Source organism: Pseudorasbora parva, chromosome 3 (genome assembly GCF_024679245.1).
Source record: "Pseudorasbora parva isolate DD20220531a chromosome 3, ASM2467924v1, whole genome shotgun sequence".
In the NCBI taxonomy this organism is placed as follows: domain Eukaryota; kingdom Metazoa; phylum Chordata; class Actinopteri; order Cypriniformes; family Gobionidae; genus Pseudorasbora; species Pseudorasbora parva.
Genome location: NC_090174.1, coordinates 45,073,859 through 45,087,275, shown reverse-complemented (window position 1 = coordinate 45,087,275; position 13,417 = coordinate 45,073,859). Strand labels below are relative to the sequence as shown.

General features: G+C 36.6%; 2 protein-coding genes and 1 long non-coding RNA gene across 3 annotated transcripts in view; 2 read left to right on the top strand and 1 right to left on the bottom strand.

The window, feature by feature from the left end:
• The window catches only part of si:ch73-321d9.2 (uncharacterized), a 52,152-nt gene that overhangs the window by 8,274 nt on the left and 30,461 nt on the right, over nucleotides 1-13,417 (top strand). The window lies entirely within an intron of this gene.
• Nucleotides 1,778-4,985, bottom strand: LOC137072162 (uncharacterized). The gene is made up of 11 exons (XM_067440379.1): nucleotides 4,788-4,985; nucleotides 4,413-4,487; nucleotides 4,275-4,313; nucleotides 3,971-4,057; nucleotides 3,693-3,775; nucleotides 3,201-3,356; nucleotides 3,065-3,125; nucleotides 2,796-2,924; nucleotides 2,574-2,669; nucleotides 2,400-2,484; nucleotides 1,778-1,926 (listed from the first exon to the last, which is right to left on the bottom strand). The coding sequence occupies exons 1-11, from the start codon at nucleotides 4,797-4,799 to the stop codon at nucleotides 1,916-1,918; spliced, it is 834 nt and encodes a 277-aa protein (XP_067296480.1). The 5' UTR covers nucleotides 4,800-4,985; the 3' UTR covers nucleotides 1,778-1,915.
• LOC137071994 (uncharacterized) lies at nucleotides 9,539-12,136 on the top strand. Its single transcript, XR_010904575.1, has 3 exons — nucleotides 9,539-10,222; nucleotides 11,086-11,193; nucleotides 11,396-12,136. It is a non-coding gene; the product is annotated as an uncharacterized lncRNA (long non-coding RNA).

Sequence of the window (13,417 nt, the reverse complement as noted above, 5' to 3'; positions counted from 1 at the left end):
CCCACTTGGAGGCGCTATATCTCGGCTGCCTTTATGGGTGCGTTCAAATTTGCACTGGGGCATTATACCCAGTGTGCCTAGATGTCACCATGCAGAATTTCAGACATTTTTACTGTAGCATTTGGAAGTTATGGACCCATTAATTTGACATATTTGACAATACAGTTAGAATAGCTATTGCATTGTTGGCCTATTGGAGGCGCTATATCTCGGATGCCTTTATGGGTGCGTTCAAAGTAGAACTGGGGCATTATACCCAGTGTGCCTAGATGTCACCATGCAGAATTTCAGACATTTTTACTGTAGCATTTTGAAGTTATGGATCCATTAATTTGACATATATGACAATAGAGTAAAAATAGCTATTGCATTGTTGGCCTTTTGGAGGCGCTTTATCTCGGCTGCCTTTATGGGTGCGTTCAAAGTTGCACTGGAACCTTATACCCAGTGTCCCTGACTGTCACCATGCAGAATTACAGACATTTTTACTGTAGCATTTTGAAGTTATGGATCCATTAATTTGACATGTATGACAATAAAGTTAGAATAGCTATTGCATTGTTGGCCCACTTGGAGGCGCTATATCTCGGCTGCTTTTTAGGGTGCGTTCAAATATTAACTGTAACCTTATTCTTAGTGCACCTGACTGTCACAGCATTATGAAGAATTTTACTGTAGCATTATTGAGTTATGACCCCCTTATTCTGCGAGATATGACATACAGTTACACGAGAAATTGCACTATTTGCCTTAATGGAGGCGCTATATCTCCGCTGCCTTTGAGGGTGCGTTCAAATTTTAACTGTAACCTTATTCTCAGTGCAACTGACTGTCACTATGCAACATTATGAGCAATTTTACTGTAGCATTATTGAGTTATTGTCAGGGTTCTGCCCTGGCAGTCTTGTCTGCTTGTCTGTTTTGTCATTGTTTAATGTTTCTATGTTTGTGTTGTGTCTTAGCCAGGGTATTCTTACAAAAATGCGTATAAGTAGTACGAGTGTGCAATGTCGTGGAATGTATACGCCAAAACTCATTTTGGCGTGTCTATGGCACGCTGTTTTTCGCGTGCATATGATACGCATTTTATGGCGTATTATACATACGAACGGTGGTTCTTCGACCTGCTGCATCCTGGAGCTGGTTCCAGCAGCCACTCTCATCTGCCCTTTTACCTGACAGTTATGATCCCATGATTCTGAGAAATGACATACAGTTACACGAGAAATAGCGCTAATGGCCCAATTAGAACGCTATATCTCCGCTGCCTTTGAGAGTGCCTTAAAATTTTAACTGTACCTTATTCCCAGTGCACCTGACTGTCACTATTCAACATTATGAGCAATTTTACTGTAGCATTTTTGAGTTATGATCCCATGATCCTGGGAGATATGACATATAGTTACATGAGAAATTGCACTATTGGCCTAATTGCTATATCTCTGCCGCCTTTAAAGTTGTTCTGTTGCTGTTCAATGATGCTGAAAAATCTGTAACAATTTTATTATTAAGGACTGCAAATACATTTTAATCTAGCATTACATGCTATCATTATGAAACTAAAATGTTTTTTTATTTTTTTATATCTTTAACTTTTTTACATGAATGGAATAATCAACTCATATCATGCACACATCAAAAAACGATCAAAGTCACTCAATGTAATCACAGTTACATTTATTTATTAATTCACTTATTTGTTCATCATTTTTTTATGTCTAACACTTAGTTGTCTTATTTGTAAAATGTTTAAAACAGTATTATTAGTGGATTGAACTTCACTTTGTAAAAACACAATATAATTGAAAAGGTGCATTAGTGTATTATCTAATCAGAACGATGGCTGTACATTCCTTTATATTTGTAATTCCCTTGTTGTAGGAAGAGGAAAACATTCCAGTCTCTGCTGTTAACCTTAATCTTCACCTAACGAAGAGATGAATGTAATTAGTGTTATTTCTGAAAAATGTAATATAAATTTATATTACATATAAACATGTATAACACATTAATAATAATAACACATCCAAACCATGTATAATAACACATTTTTATGCTCAAATGTACTTTCAACTGGCTATGCTTTAGTATACAAGTTGTAGTGAAGTACTAGTAATGATTCACTGTGATAAGACTGTGAAATCCAAACTCATGACAAGTGACTACAAATGGCAACAGCTATCAGTTAAAAACAACAACTTTACAAAGTACTTGAGTCTAAGTAATATGTTTTATGTGTAGATGTATAAGTGTCAAAGGTGAATTTCTGTCTAGAAAACTGAATAGACAATAAAGTTTACCAAACCTAACCAAAGTAAATCTAATAAATAACTTTAATATTTGTATAAATGTTAGGGCATTTTTACACCATTTAAATATAAAATGTAAAGCATTCTTACCTTCAAAGTAAACATGACTTACAAAAGCCTTTTCCGCTTCATAGCGGCTAAATCCCTCCAGTTTTTGCAGGATGCACAGGGTTACCTTTACAATACAAAGGAATTGTCACATTACATTTACTGCTGTTTACAGCAAAATCCAATTAGATAAGCAAAAAAGAGCTAAATAATTACCTCAGGTGTCATCACGTCTAAATGAAAGGACAGCTGTTCCAAATTTTTCTTGTCACGGCCCAATACAGTATCCACTCTATCTATTATTGCTGTCGTCTGAATATACAGAAAAAATAATTATGATTATGTTTGAAAGAAAAGAATCTCTCATTACTATCACAATATATTTTGTTATAATGCATTAATAACATTAATAAAATCAAATTATTATTATTATTATACCTGTTTTTCATTGAAGATGCTGATTAGGGCCTCTCTGTTTTCTTTAAATTTGAAATTGAAATTGGGGTGACGTTTAAGATAAATTCGATTGGATTGCAAAACCCCTGTTTTAAGATCATCTGCAAGATTCTGGGAATCCAGAAAGCACAAATTTTAAATATCACACGTAGATATCACAATAACAACAACTGTTTAGCTAATGAATCTTTCATTTTCATTCTGTACTTGTATTATTTTTTTGGCTTAACCATAAACGTTTTAACATTTACTTGAATCTCTTCATCTGTCAATATGGATTCCAGCATGCCCTTTTCTGCAGCAGCCCTCGTTCTAAAATAAAACAGCAGTTATGGCGTCAACTTCGTGGTTTTACATCATATGAACATTAGGTGTTAAGTGACCAACCTTTTTAAACAATAGGGCAGTTTCACGTGGCACCCACAGTTAAATGATGTGTGAGTGGCTAGCCCTAGATCGATTCCTGCACATTCTGTGTGAAGCCAACCATGACAGCTATTGCACTGTGTCCACTGTACGTTCTTCACTTCTGAGTGCATGGTTCTGTGAAACACACACACACACATGCGCACGCGCACGCACACACACATCTGTCTGTCTGTCTGTCTGTCTGTCTGTCTGTCTGTCTGTTTGTCTGTCTGTCTATCTATCTATCTATCTATCTATCTATCTATCTATCTATCTATATAAAAATCATCTGTTCCTTAACAAGTCTTAAAATTTGGAAAATAATACATTAGAAAACAATAACATATCACATATCACACATTTATTTAACAAAAATTGGGCAAAAACATGAGAAGCCATAGGGTAAAAACTTCACCAGTAAATATACAAAAGAATGGCTGAAAAGGCTATATTTGGCTATATTTGACTTACTGATTTCCGACTCTTTGATAGCAGCAAGCCCCCAGTTTCTGTGATAAGCATTCACGTTCCTGTAATTCTTTAGGTTTTAATTTCTGTTAAGTAATATAAATCCAGTGTTACTTTAAAACCAATGTAAAATGGTTCAGTGTTATTCAACAACTACACTTGACAAAACTTTACACCTATTAAACTTACAAATGTTTTATATAGGTGAACATTAGAAAAATTATTAAAAGATTTATTAAATAAATATATTTAATAAATATTTATAAATTTAAGATACATACCTCTGCACGTTTTTCATAATTGATGGTCAATACAGGGGAGATTTCTTCCACCACGGGCTTGTCAGCAAGCTGTCCTTCTGTAAGTGTCTACCACCAGATTAATAAAAAAGGATACAATTATTAGGTGTATAAGGCATCTTGCAACAAGATTACCATAGCTAACATTTGAGAAGAAATTAAGTGAAAAATGGAAACATACTTAACATTAACACCTTTGAAATAGTACATGTAGACATTATATATTCAATATTACATTAAACAGACATTGACGTGCATTGTAGTAATCCTACTGATTATGTAATACCATTCTGTCTCTGTCACATTGTTCGTCCTCTGTTGAACTCTGCATTATAAATAAAAATGTATTATGTATACAAATATTTATATATAAATAATATTTAATTTGTAAATGTCACTGTGTACATTCTTGAATGATTCATACTTCGGCAGGAGTGTCATCACTGATTTCAATGATTTTAGTTGATCCTTCCATCACAGGTTTATGTTCTGTTGGAGTCTGAAAACAAGTTTAAAAGTTGTTAGATGCAGGAACTAATTTTGAAAAGTCACAATTTACCATTGCAAACATTTTTCTACAGAATACTCTGGTATTCTGAGCCATTACACATACACACAAACAAACTGTTACAGCAACATAGTACATTTTAATTGGAAAAAAAATTGCTGTAACAAATTAGAGAGTATTTTTTTAAGTTGGTCTAACTTTCATTTTGTACAGTTTAAAATACAATTTATAATAATAATACATGTATAGCTAATTATAAATACAACATTTGCCGTATTTTTGGGTACTTACCCTTACAAGCATGATGTGACCCACAGTACAGTCTTTTGAGAATACACTTCTAAAATCTTCGACGGTTGCCTGTTGGTCCCCAAAGCCTGGCTGTTTTTGTTCCTTGAACCCATCATAAAAATTCCAGTGACTACCAGTGATTCGATGAAAGGAAACAAAATGATTTCTTGACGTGAGATGATATGTCACTGCAACAGGTTGGTATCTGATTGTGAACAAAGACATGTAATTACATTGAGCAACTTAATAATTCCAATTAAACAGTCAAATACATAAATATATTTTAACTACAAGTACATTTCATTATTTGTGTTTATCATGTCAACTTTATATCTTCATGCCTATGAAAACAGAACTCTAACTATGTTTATTACAAACTAGACTCTAAATATGTTTATAACTCTTCATCATTTTCAAAAAGGAGATTCTTGCCTTTCAGCACAAAGCAGAAGTGATGAAGGAAGCATTGGTGGCTGCATTTCTGGGTGACAATCACAGGTGACTGTAGCATCTATTGCCATAATCACAAAAGGAGGCACTCCATGAACAAACTTACGAGCTGTGTATGTTCTTCTTCCCTGACAGACCCTTCCGTTTCTGTGCACAACACAATACATATAAAATAAACAAAAACCATTAAATTAAAGCATGTTTATATATAATACAAAAAAGAAAACATAATTATGAATGCAAAAAAAAAAAAAAACTTGATAAACATATCTTTGCTTGCAGATAGTGTATTCGTTTTTCAATTGCCATTTACCTCCACTTTTTTTTTGCATGGCAGTGAATGATTGTCCGCAACCCAGTTGTTAATTGACTGTTGTAGGTCTGAGAAGTCATTACACCTATTTTGAAATATTGTTTTAAAGAAAATGTCAGTAACATATGGTACTTGCATAAAATTTTACTGACATGTTGAACCCAAATATATAAATATAAAACATTTGGTTACTTACAGTACAGCAACAGTCCAGCAAAGCTTTGGGAACTCAGGGAAAGGACATTTGTGAGCGTCACACACAGACAGTCTTTCATTGTGATGGATGTAGTCTAGACGGCAAACCACATAGTCATCTTCAGCTCCAAATGCATTCCACAGATCTTTTCCTTTAAAACGGTCCAAGTTTTTCAGCCAGGAGATCTTGCCCTGAGACCACTGCCCAACGGAGAAGTGTTGATAAACCTCCAGCAATGTGTTCATCCAACTGTCCTTCATTTTCATTTTCTCAATTTCGGATAGAATGAATGGTCTTGTCTTCATTGCTAAGTACATAATGTACAGCAAATTGTCGATTGTGCACGTGTTTGTCATCGTTATGGACTGCTGTCCTAGCTTTCCCTGACCAGACCATGGAGGAGATGTATAAGAGCCCTTCTTGACTGTCTGAGCCTTTGGGGGATTGTAGTATTTAGATTTTTTTTTGTTCTGTTTTTTTTTCCTCCATTGCTCCTCCTGGCTTAATGGTTGGTCAATTTCTTCCAATTCCTTCTCCTCCATTACTTTCTTCCGAATATCTGTAACTCTGACACCACGTATTCGACCAGATATGAATTCATGCATGGTTTGGATGAAATCTCCAGGCCGTCTGTGGAGTTTGTTTTTGAAGACAATGTTTTTGGTGGTGCGGAACCAATTTTCTGCTTCACTGTTTGTGTCTCTTGTTTGCCCTAAATGTCTCAACATTATCCCAGTCCAAAGTGGCAGTGTTGCAATGTATGTGCGGACTATATCAATCAAACCTGGGCAGAAGTATGGATTTGAGGAAGTGCTCAACTCCTTCTTTCCCACACTCTTTCTCTTGTTATCGGTGAATATACCCTCAAAAACCTTAACAAATGGGGAATCATGTCTGACTGTCTTTGGTGTTGTTTCTGAGACTATTTCTGCTTCTTCTGTTCTTGCAGTTTCCACATCTGCAATAACTGCCTGATTTTGAATAGCAGTCTGCAGGTTTTTCAAACTCTCCTGGCAGTGTGCAGTTGCTTCCTCAGTAAAAACTGCACACATGTCCGTTAACAAAGCTCGAATCTCATCTAGCGATGTGGCATTCTGCAGCAGTGCCATTGAATATAGAAATAGGTCTTTCGTTTGCTTCACACACTTCATCTTTGCTACCTTGCAGCACAGTATTTTAATCATGTGAGCAGCACAAATGTGTACAACAGTGAAAGAGCATTGTTGTTTGCCTTGACTGACCTGAAGACATCGCTGTAGGTACATGTGTATGTCATTCTGGCAGAACGCATGTACACACGCATGAATCATTGCCCAGCTGAAATCTGTTTCAACCTTTTGGGGCTGGAGGTGTTGTTTAGACATTTTAAAGAAATCACGTGAAAAACATGTTAGCCAGTGCTGGATAGAAGGTGTGCTCTGATCAGAGGAGAGCATCTCTGACACTGCGACAACTGTTGATCCTGTGGTTGATGTAACCGGACAGCAAAGTGCATAATAGAGTACACTTTTGCAATCTTCGGGTTTGGCCACAACAGTACCTGTTGCATCAAGGTACAGAAGAACAGTATTTTTCTTCTGCAAGTCTCTTAGTAGTTGGAGTTGATCAGTTGAGTACATGTGGGTTATAAAAGGGGAAATTGCCACAAACTGTACATATTGATGCTGTAGTAAAGGACTGAAATGTTGGCTCAAGTCTTGTTCTTTCTGAATTTTGACACAATCCAGAAAAGGATTTTTGTCCATTCTGTTCTCAAGATTGCTCTCACTTGAGATTTTTTGCAGTATTGTGAGTGGAGGCACCTCATTTGTGTTTCCCTCAATTAACTTCTGTTCATCTGCAGCAGCAAGTTTTTTTGTGTGAAGGTGCATAGGTGTGCATTCTCTCAGCTTTACCTTTAATGCTTCCTTTTCACTACTGCTTGTGCGTCTTCTAAATGTAAGGCCTTTTGAATGGTCTACTTGGCCAGAAACCTTCACATTAACCAAAATGCAGTCTGCGTTTTCGGCAGGTTCTTCCAATAAGTATAAATCAAATTGGGTACATCCTGAAAATTTACATCTGGCCTTTCCATGCCAGTATGGGCACAGCCTCTTTCTTGACTGAGACTGCGTCACTTTATTATATGAGAAAGCCAGAACACAGTTGATCATCTGACCAATTTTTTCTGACAGCATGTCTGTCCAGCCATGCTTCAGGATTCTGTAGCCTTCTCTTTGGGTGGGTTTTATTTTGCTCCACTCATCATCTGAAAGCTTTATTTGAAATTCAGTGGGGCATTGTTTAGTCTCTACCTTTCTTTCACTCTCATGTTTTTCTTCCTCTTCCAATGCTTCAGTGTTGAAAGACTGATTAGAATTGTCAAAAAGAAGTTGAGTCCTCTGTGATGGTCTACTTGTTTTCTTTATGGAACAGCCAGGGCACAGCCATGGTGAAATCAGTGCAACATCCTCAATACTCTGAAATCCAACGCACCTTGGGTGGAACCAATCTTTACATCTATCACACTGAGCATATGGCTCTAAGGTATTAGGGCGCTTACAAACACAATATTGTTGTTCATCAGACTCAGATTCTGGGATTGAATGCTCAGCCTTATTAGGAAAAAAAACATACATTGATTACATTCAATACATACTAGATGGAAATGGTCATTTTGTTTGCATTTACATAAATTAAATGTTTAGTGTTTATTAGGAACTGCAACATAAGAAAGAAAAAAACAAACAAACAAACAAACAAACAAAACAAACGAATAAAGGATTTTTACAGTAATAAGCAGTTAAACTGAAAAAACAAAAAAATCTACTTCTGGAAATGTCCATGTGTAAAAATAAAAGCATATTATTACATGAGTAAAAAGAGAGCATTACTTGCCTTAATATGCAGTGTGATCTTGTGAATTCTCTTTCTGTTATTAAAATTGTTGGGTATAGATAGAGAATGACATAGCTGTCCCCAGAAAGAATTATCTTGGTAGGGGGTTTCAGTGAAACACTGTTCATTAAACTGCAATTTTGATACTTCTGTTACAATTTCTTCCCCACTCACAGATACATATCGAGACTGTTAAAAAGACATTATAGTTACGATACATTATGGTTAAGATGACAGCATTACAAAATATTATTACCAAGACAAATAACTTTCTATTAAGTCTTTTAATCTATTAAGTGATGTTACCACATACCTTTCCAAACACTTTGAACCTGCAAGCACAACAGGTGCAGAAATATTTGAAATTATGAATAATGTATGAGTAACTTATGAATGAGTAATAAATAAATAAAATATGTTATAATTCAACACTAATCTTACAGCTTTATTTTTGTTAACAGCTATTATTCTTTATTAATAGTTGAAATTACAACTACACTGTATTCCCCAACAGTGTTCTAAACTCAATAAAATTGCAGAGTTGTACTCAAAGCTGCAATATTGTTCAGGCACCACAAAAGTTTTAAGTTCACTTAAGTAGTTTCCAGTTATTGATTATTTAGACAAGATTAGCTCTTAGTTTATGAGTAGAACTGACCCCCTAACTCATTTCGTTCAAGAGTGGATTGAAATTACGTCTGACGTAATAATGACGTGCAACTTCATTGGAGGTTCATATCAACATGGCAAATTCAAATAACCTAATAACCTATACAAACCAACATAAACAAATAAAAAAAATCGGACATTCCAATGAATGGTGAATGACCTAGTCTATGATCGATTGTGGCGGATGTAAATAAACTTTGACATTGTTTGCAAGGACTGCTGCGCGCACCCGGATGTAGGCAGCAACATCAAGCCCAGATAGCAAGCACAATTGGGCCGATTCCGTCTGAAATGCGCCACTGTTGGCTCACTGTCGGCATCGGTGAAATGATAATGGGCCAGACCCGTACCAACTGTTTTTTACACATCTGCCTGACTGACGGCTTTTTCTTTATGGGCCAGCATCGGCTGAACGCAGTTGTACCCGCGTTGGCTGACTGACGGCTTTTTATTTATGGGCCAGCCTCGGCTGGACGCAGTTGTACCCGCGTTGGCTGACCGACGGCTTTTTCTTTATGGGCCAGCATCGGCTGAACGCAGTTGTACCCGCGTTGGCTGACCGACGGCTTTTTCTTTATGGGCCAGCATCGGCTGGACGCAGTTGTACACGCGTTGGCTGACTGACGGCTTTTTCTTTATGGGCCAGCATCGGCTAAACGCAGTTGTACACGCGTTGGCTGACTGACGGCTTTTTCTTTATGGGCCAGCATCGGCTGAACGCAGTTGTACTTGTGTCAGGTTCAACCGGTTCATACTCACTGTAGCGACGTGTATTTACCTTCGGCCCGAGTTAGTTTTGTCACAGGCGGGCCACTACAGGAATTAAGAAATTCAGCCGTGTGTGAAAAAGTTTGGGCGGTTAAATCCTGAGGAGGATCCTGCAACGCAGACCATTTCGTTTTTGACAGGATCATTTCAGCTGAAAAACAAGTAAGTAATTTAATTCATTTATTGTTTCAGTGTTGTTTGATGTTTTAATTACAAGATCAAATATAGTTTGTTCAATATCTAATGTTTTGCGATGATAATGGCGTAATGTGAGAAACCCATTCGGTCCCGGAGATACGGAGTGTTGATGAAGGCCTACTCGGTCTCTTTTTAAGTTAACGTTAACAAGTTAGCTTATGTACTATTTATTTATTTATTATTATTAGAAAAACTGCTGAGCTCTATCGAGTACATTGGCTAATTAAATTATATATTCCATTTTGTTTTTTAACGAGTGAATTTAGCTTTATAGACCACTAATCTCTTCAGGCGGCTCTGTGTGATTTCACTAAACTTTCAAAAGAGTCTGTTTGTGAATCTAACTAAAATCATTACTATTACTAAAATCATGAGCGAACAAACTGAAGTTTCATATAACGTTCAGAATTCGACACCAACACTTTACAGATGTTTTGGTAACAATACAATATGCTTTGATTTGTTGACTATTATTAGTTAACTAGAAAGCACATACAGCATTTATTAATCTTAGGTAATTTCAACATGTAGCCTACTAATTATTTAAATGAAAAGTTGTATTTATTAAAATTAGTGCTCTGTGAACTAACAAGAACAAACATTTAAATAGTTGTATTTTTATTGATTAATGCTAACAAAGATTAATAAATACTGTAACAAATATTTTGCTAATTTTTAGTTAGTTAACACATGTTAACTTATTGTAAAGTGTAAATGATATAAACTGCTGCATTAACTCTGGCAACAACATTTATCTTACCTATGCACTTAAAAAAACTGTCATGCTTAAGATTTAATAATGACACATGTATTCCTTCATTGAAAAGATGCAGTTCAGAGAAACCGTCATGGCTAATCCCGCTGAAATGGAGATCGAGGGCTTCGTAAACTGGTGGCTTCAGCCTCCAACTGGCAGCTGATTGAGAAAACGCAAGGTAAATCTTCCTATACACACTCAGTTTAAATCCATATTAAAGAGGAATCTCTTTAACCTAGCATAAACATAACACACTATCACATTGCTCCATAAATTAGGTCAACAAGAACCAGAAACACTTCCTATCAACAGAAAATGTACTTGTTACTTCGTAAGAGTAATGGCATCTACACTAATATTAATCTGTCTCTTATCACAAGGTTACTGTAGTCAGCCGGATCTAGTCCATATCCAGATCAGATGGTGGACTTGCACCCTAAGATGACCACAGTGTAGCCCTGAATGTCAGACCAGACCTCGAAACAAACCGCCAGTGGAGACCTCGTTGACACAACAGTCCACAACAGATCCTCCTCAGCAAAGACCTGTATACAGGCCCAAATGGCCATCTTCAACTGCCTGGAACCACACCATGTTCGTTTGTTTGGCCAGTGGACAACTGGCACCCCAACTGAGCCTGTTTTGTTTTTCTCCATTCTGTCACCTGATGGAGTTCCTTGCCACTGTCGCCTCTTTGCTTGGTTAGGACACTTAATCTTCAACAATATTATTGTGACTGCACTGACACTATTGGATGTAAAGCTGGCCTGGCCTGACATCACTGCTTTCTCCAGAGCTACTTTATAGTTGAAATTAACTTTTTATAATTAATGAACTTTACAGTTATTGTCATTGAACTGACTTCAGCTGTCTTCAAACTATTACTGCTTTACAGCCAAATTGAACTCTGTTTGCATAATTTTCCTTTTTCTCCCTGTAAAGTTGCTTTGAAACAGTTTTTTACAGTATAAAGCGTTATATATTTAAAGGTGACTTAACTTGTGCAAAAGGAGATGATTTAGTGTTAAAGAGAGTGACAGAGTTTGTGTGTAAAAGAGAATGATGTTTTTCTTTTAATATATATTAAATTGTTTTGTTATTTTGCGATTTAATTTTTTTTTGTTAATAAATGTTAATAGTATAGTGATTTGTTCATTGTTAATGTGTTTATATTATTAAAGTGTATTTGTTCATTTATAATAAAAATCCTTAATCTTTTTAAATGGTTGAATTTGTGTTTCAATTGCCAGTTTCTGGGCCACATCTGGCCCGGGGACCCAGCCGACTCTCAGCCAGATCTGTCTTACAGTGGCTGGGCCAGACCTGGGCCACATTAAACAATACAAGTCGTTTTACAGGGTGTGGGCCAGATCTGGGCCAACACAATAAATAGGAGTCATTTTACAGGGTGTGGGCCACCACTGGGCCAAAGGAAATTGTTTGTGTCTGTTTTCAGTGTGAGGGCCAGTTTTGGGCCGGGGACCCAGCCAGAACTGGGCCAGAACTGAAGCATGGGTGAGGCCCAGAGGTGGGCCAGACAAATTTTGCTATGTGGGAGAGATCCATCATCAACAACATCAGTCTGCATGCTAACCGTAACGCCTGTACACAAAGGTAAGGACACGCCTTAATGTACTTTGTTTATTTATTTGTTTGCCATCTTCCAGGCAGACCTCAGCTAAAGCGTAGGCTTGTGAGAGAGACCTTTTGCAGCTATCTGCATGTTTTAGCGAATTAACTAAAGTTAATTGTCTCAGCTGTCAGCCAGCCAGCCTTGTTGCACTACTTTAGTGGGATAACTGGACAGACAAACCGTATGGTTTTAGCACTACCAAAGATCCTTTATCCGTTACTGGTGATATCATATATAGGCTTTGGCCGCGCAGGTTAGTTTATAGACGGACACTGAAGGTATAGGATGAGTTTAGACTCAAAATGATTAATAAATGCACACAATTGTCCATGAACTTGATAAATGTTGCAGACGTATTTCACTATCCACAAACAAATGCCTTATAACTTGTGTGTGCAAAATACAATTTGTACAAATAGACACATAATTGTGAATACAAAACTTCGATTTTATATTAAGAAGTCAGAATTTGTGCATGCAGCGTGATTTGCATTTGTGGATCCGTTGACGGATAGGCTAGGCAAGATTAAATCAGGTTATGAACACTACATTCATCACAACAGTTTTCTCCCATAGAAAACCATTATAAAATGCGTGTTATGCAATAGCACGTTCAATAAAGTGTACGCCTACTTTTAATGTCACCGTTTTTACTGCAGGAATAAACGTTTTTATGGGAGAAAACGCTTATGTTCATAACTTGATTTAATCTTGCCTATACAAAGTATGCGTTATTAATACTTTTATTAATACCTTTTTAATGTTAGCC

What these genes read in the sequence shown, in the direction of transcription:
- LOC137072162 (XM_067440379.1), bottom strand. An exon ending in CTGCCCTATTGTTTAAAAAG is followed by an intron (nt 3,126 to 3,200) that starts GTTGGTCACTTA and finishes GTTTTATTTTAG; the next exon opens with AACGAGGGCTGCTGCAGAAA. An exon ending in TAGACGTGATGACACCTGAG is followed by an intron (nt 2,485 to 2,573) that starts GTAATTATTTAG and finishes TGTATTGTAAAG; the next exon opens with GTAACCCTGTGCATCCTGCA.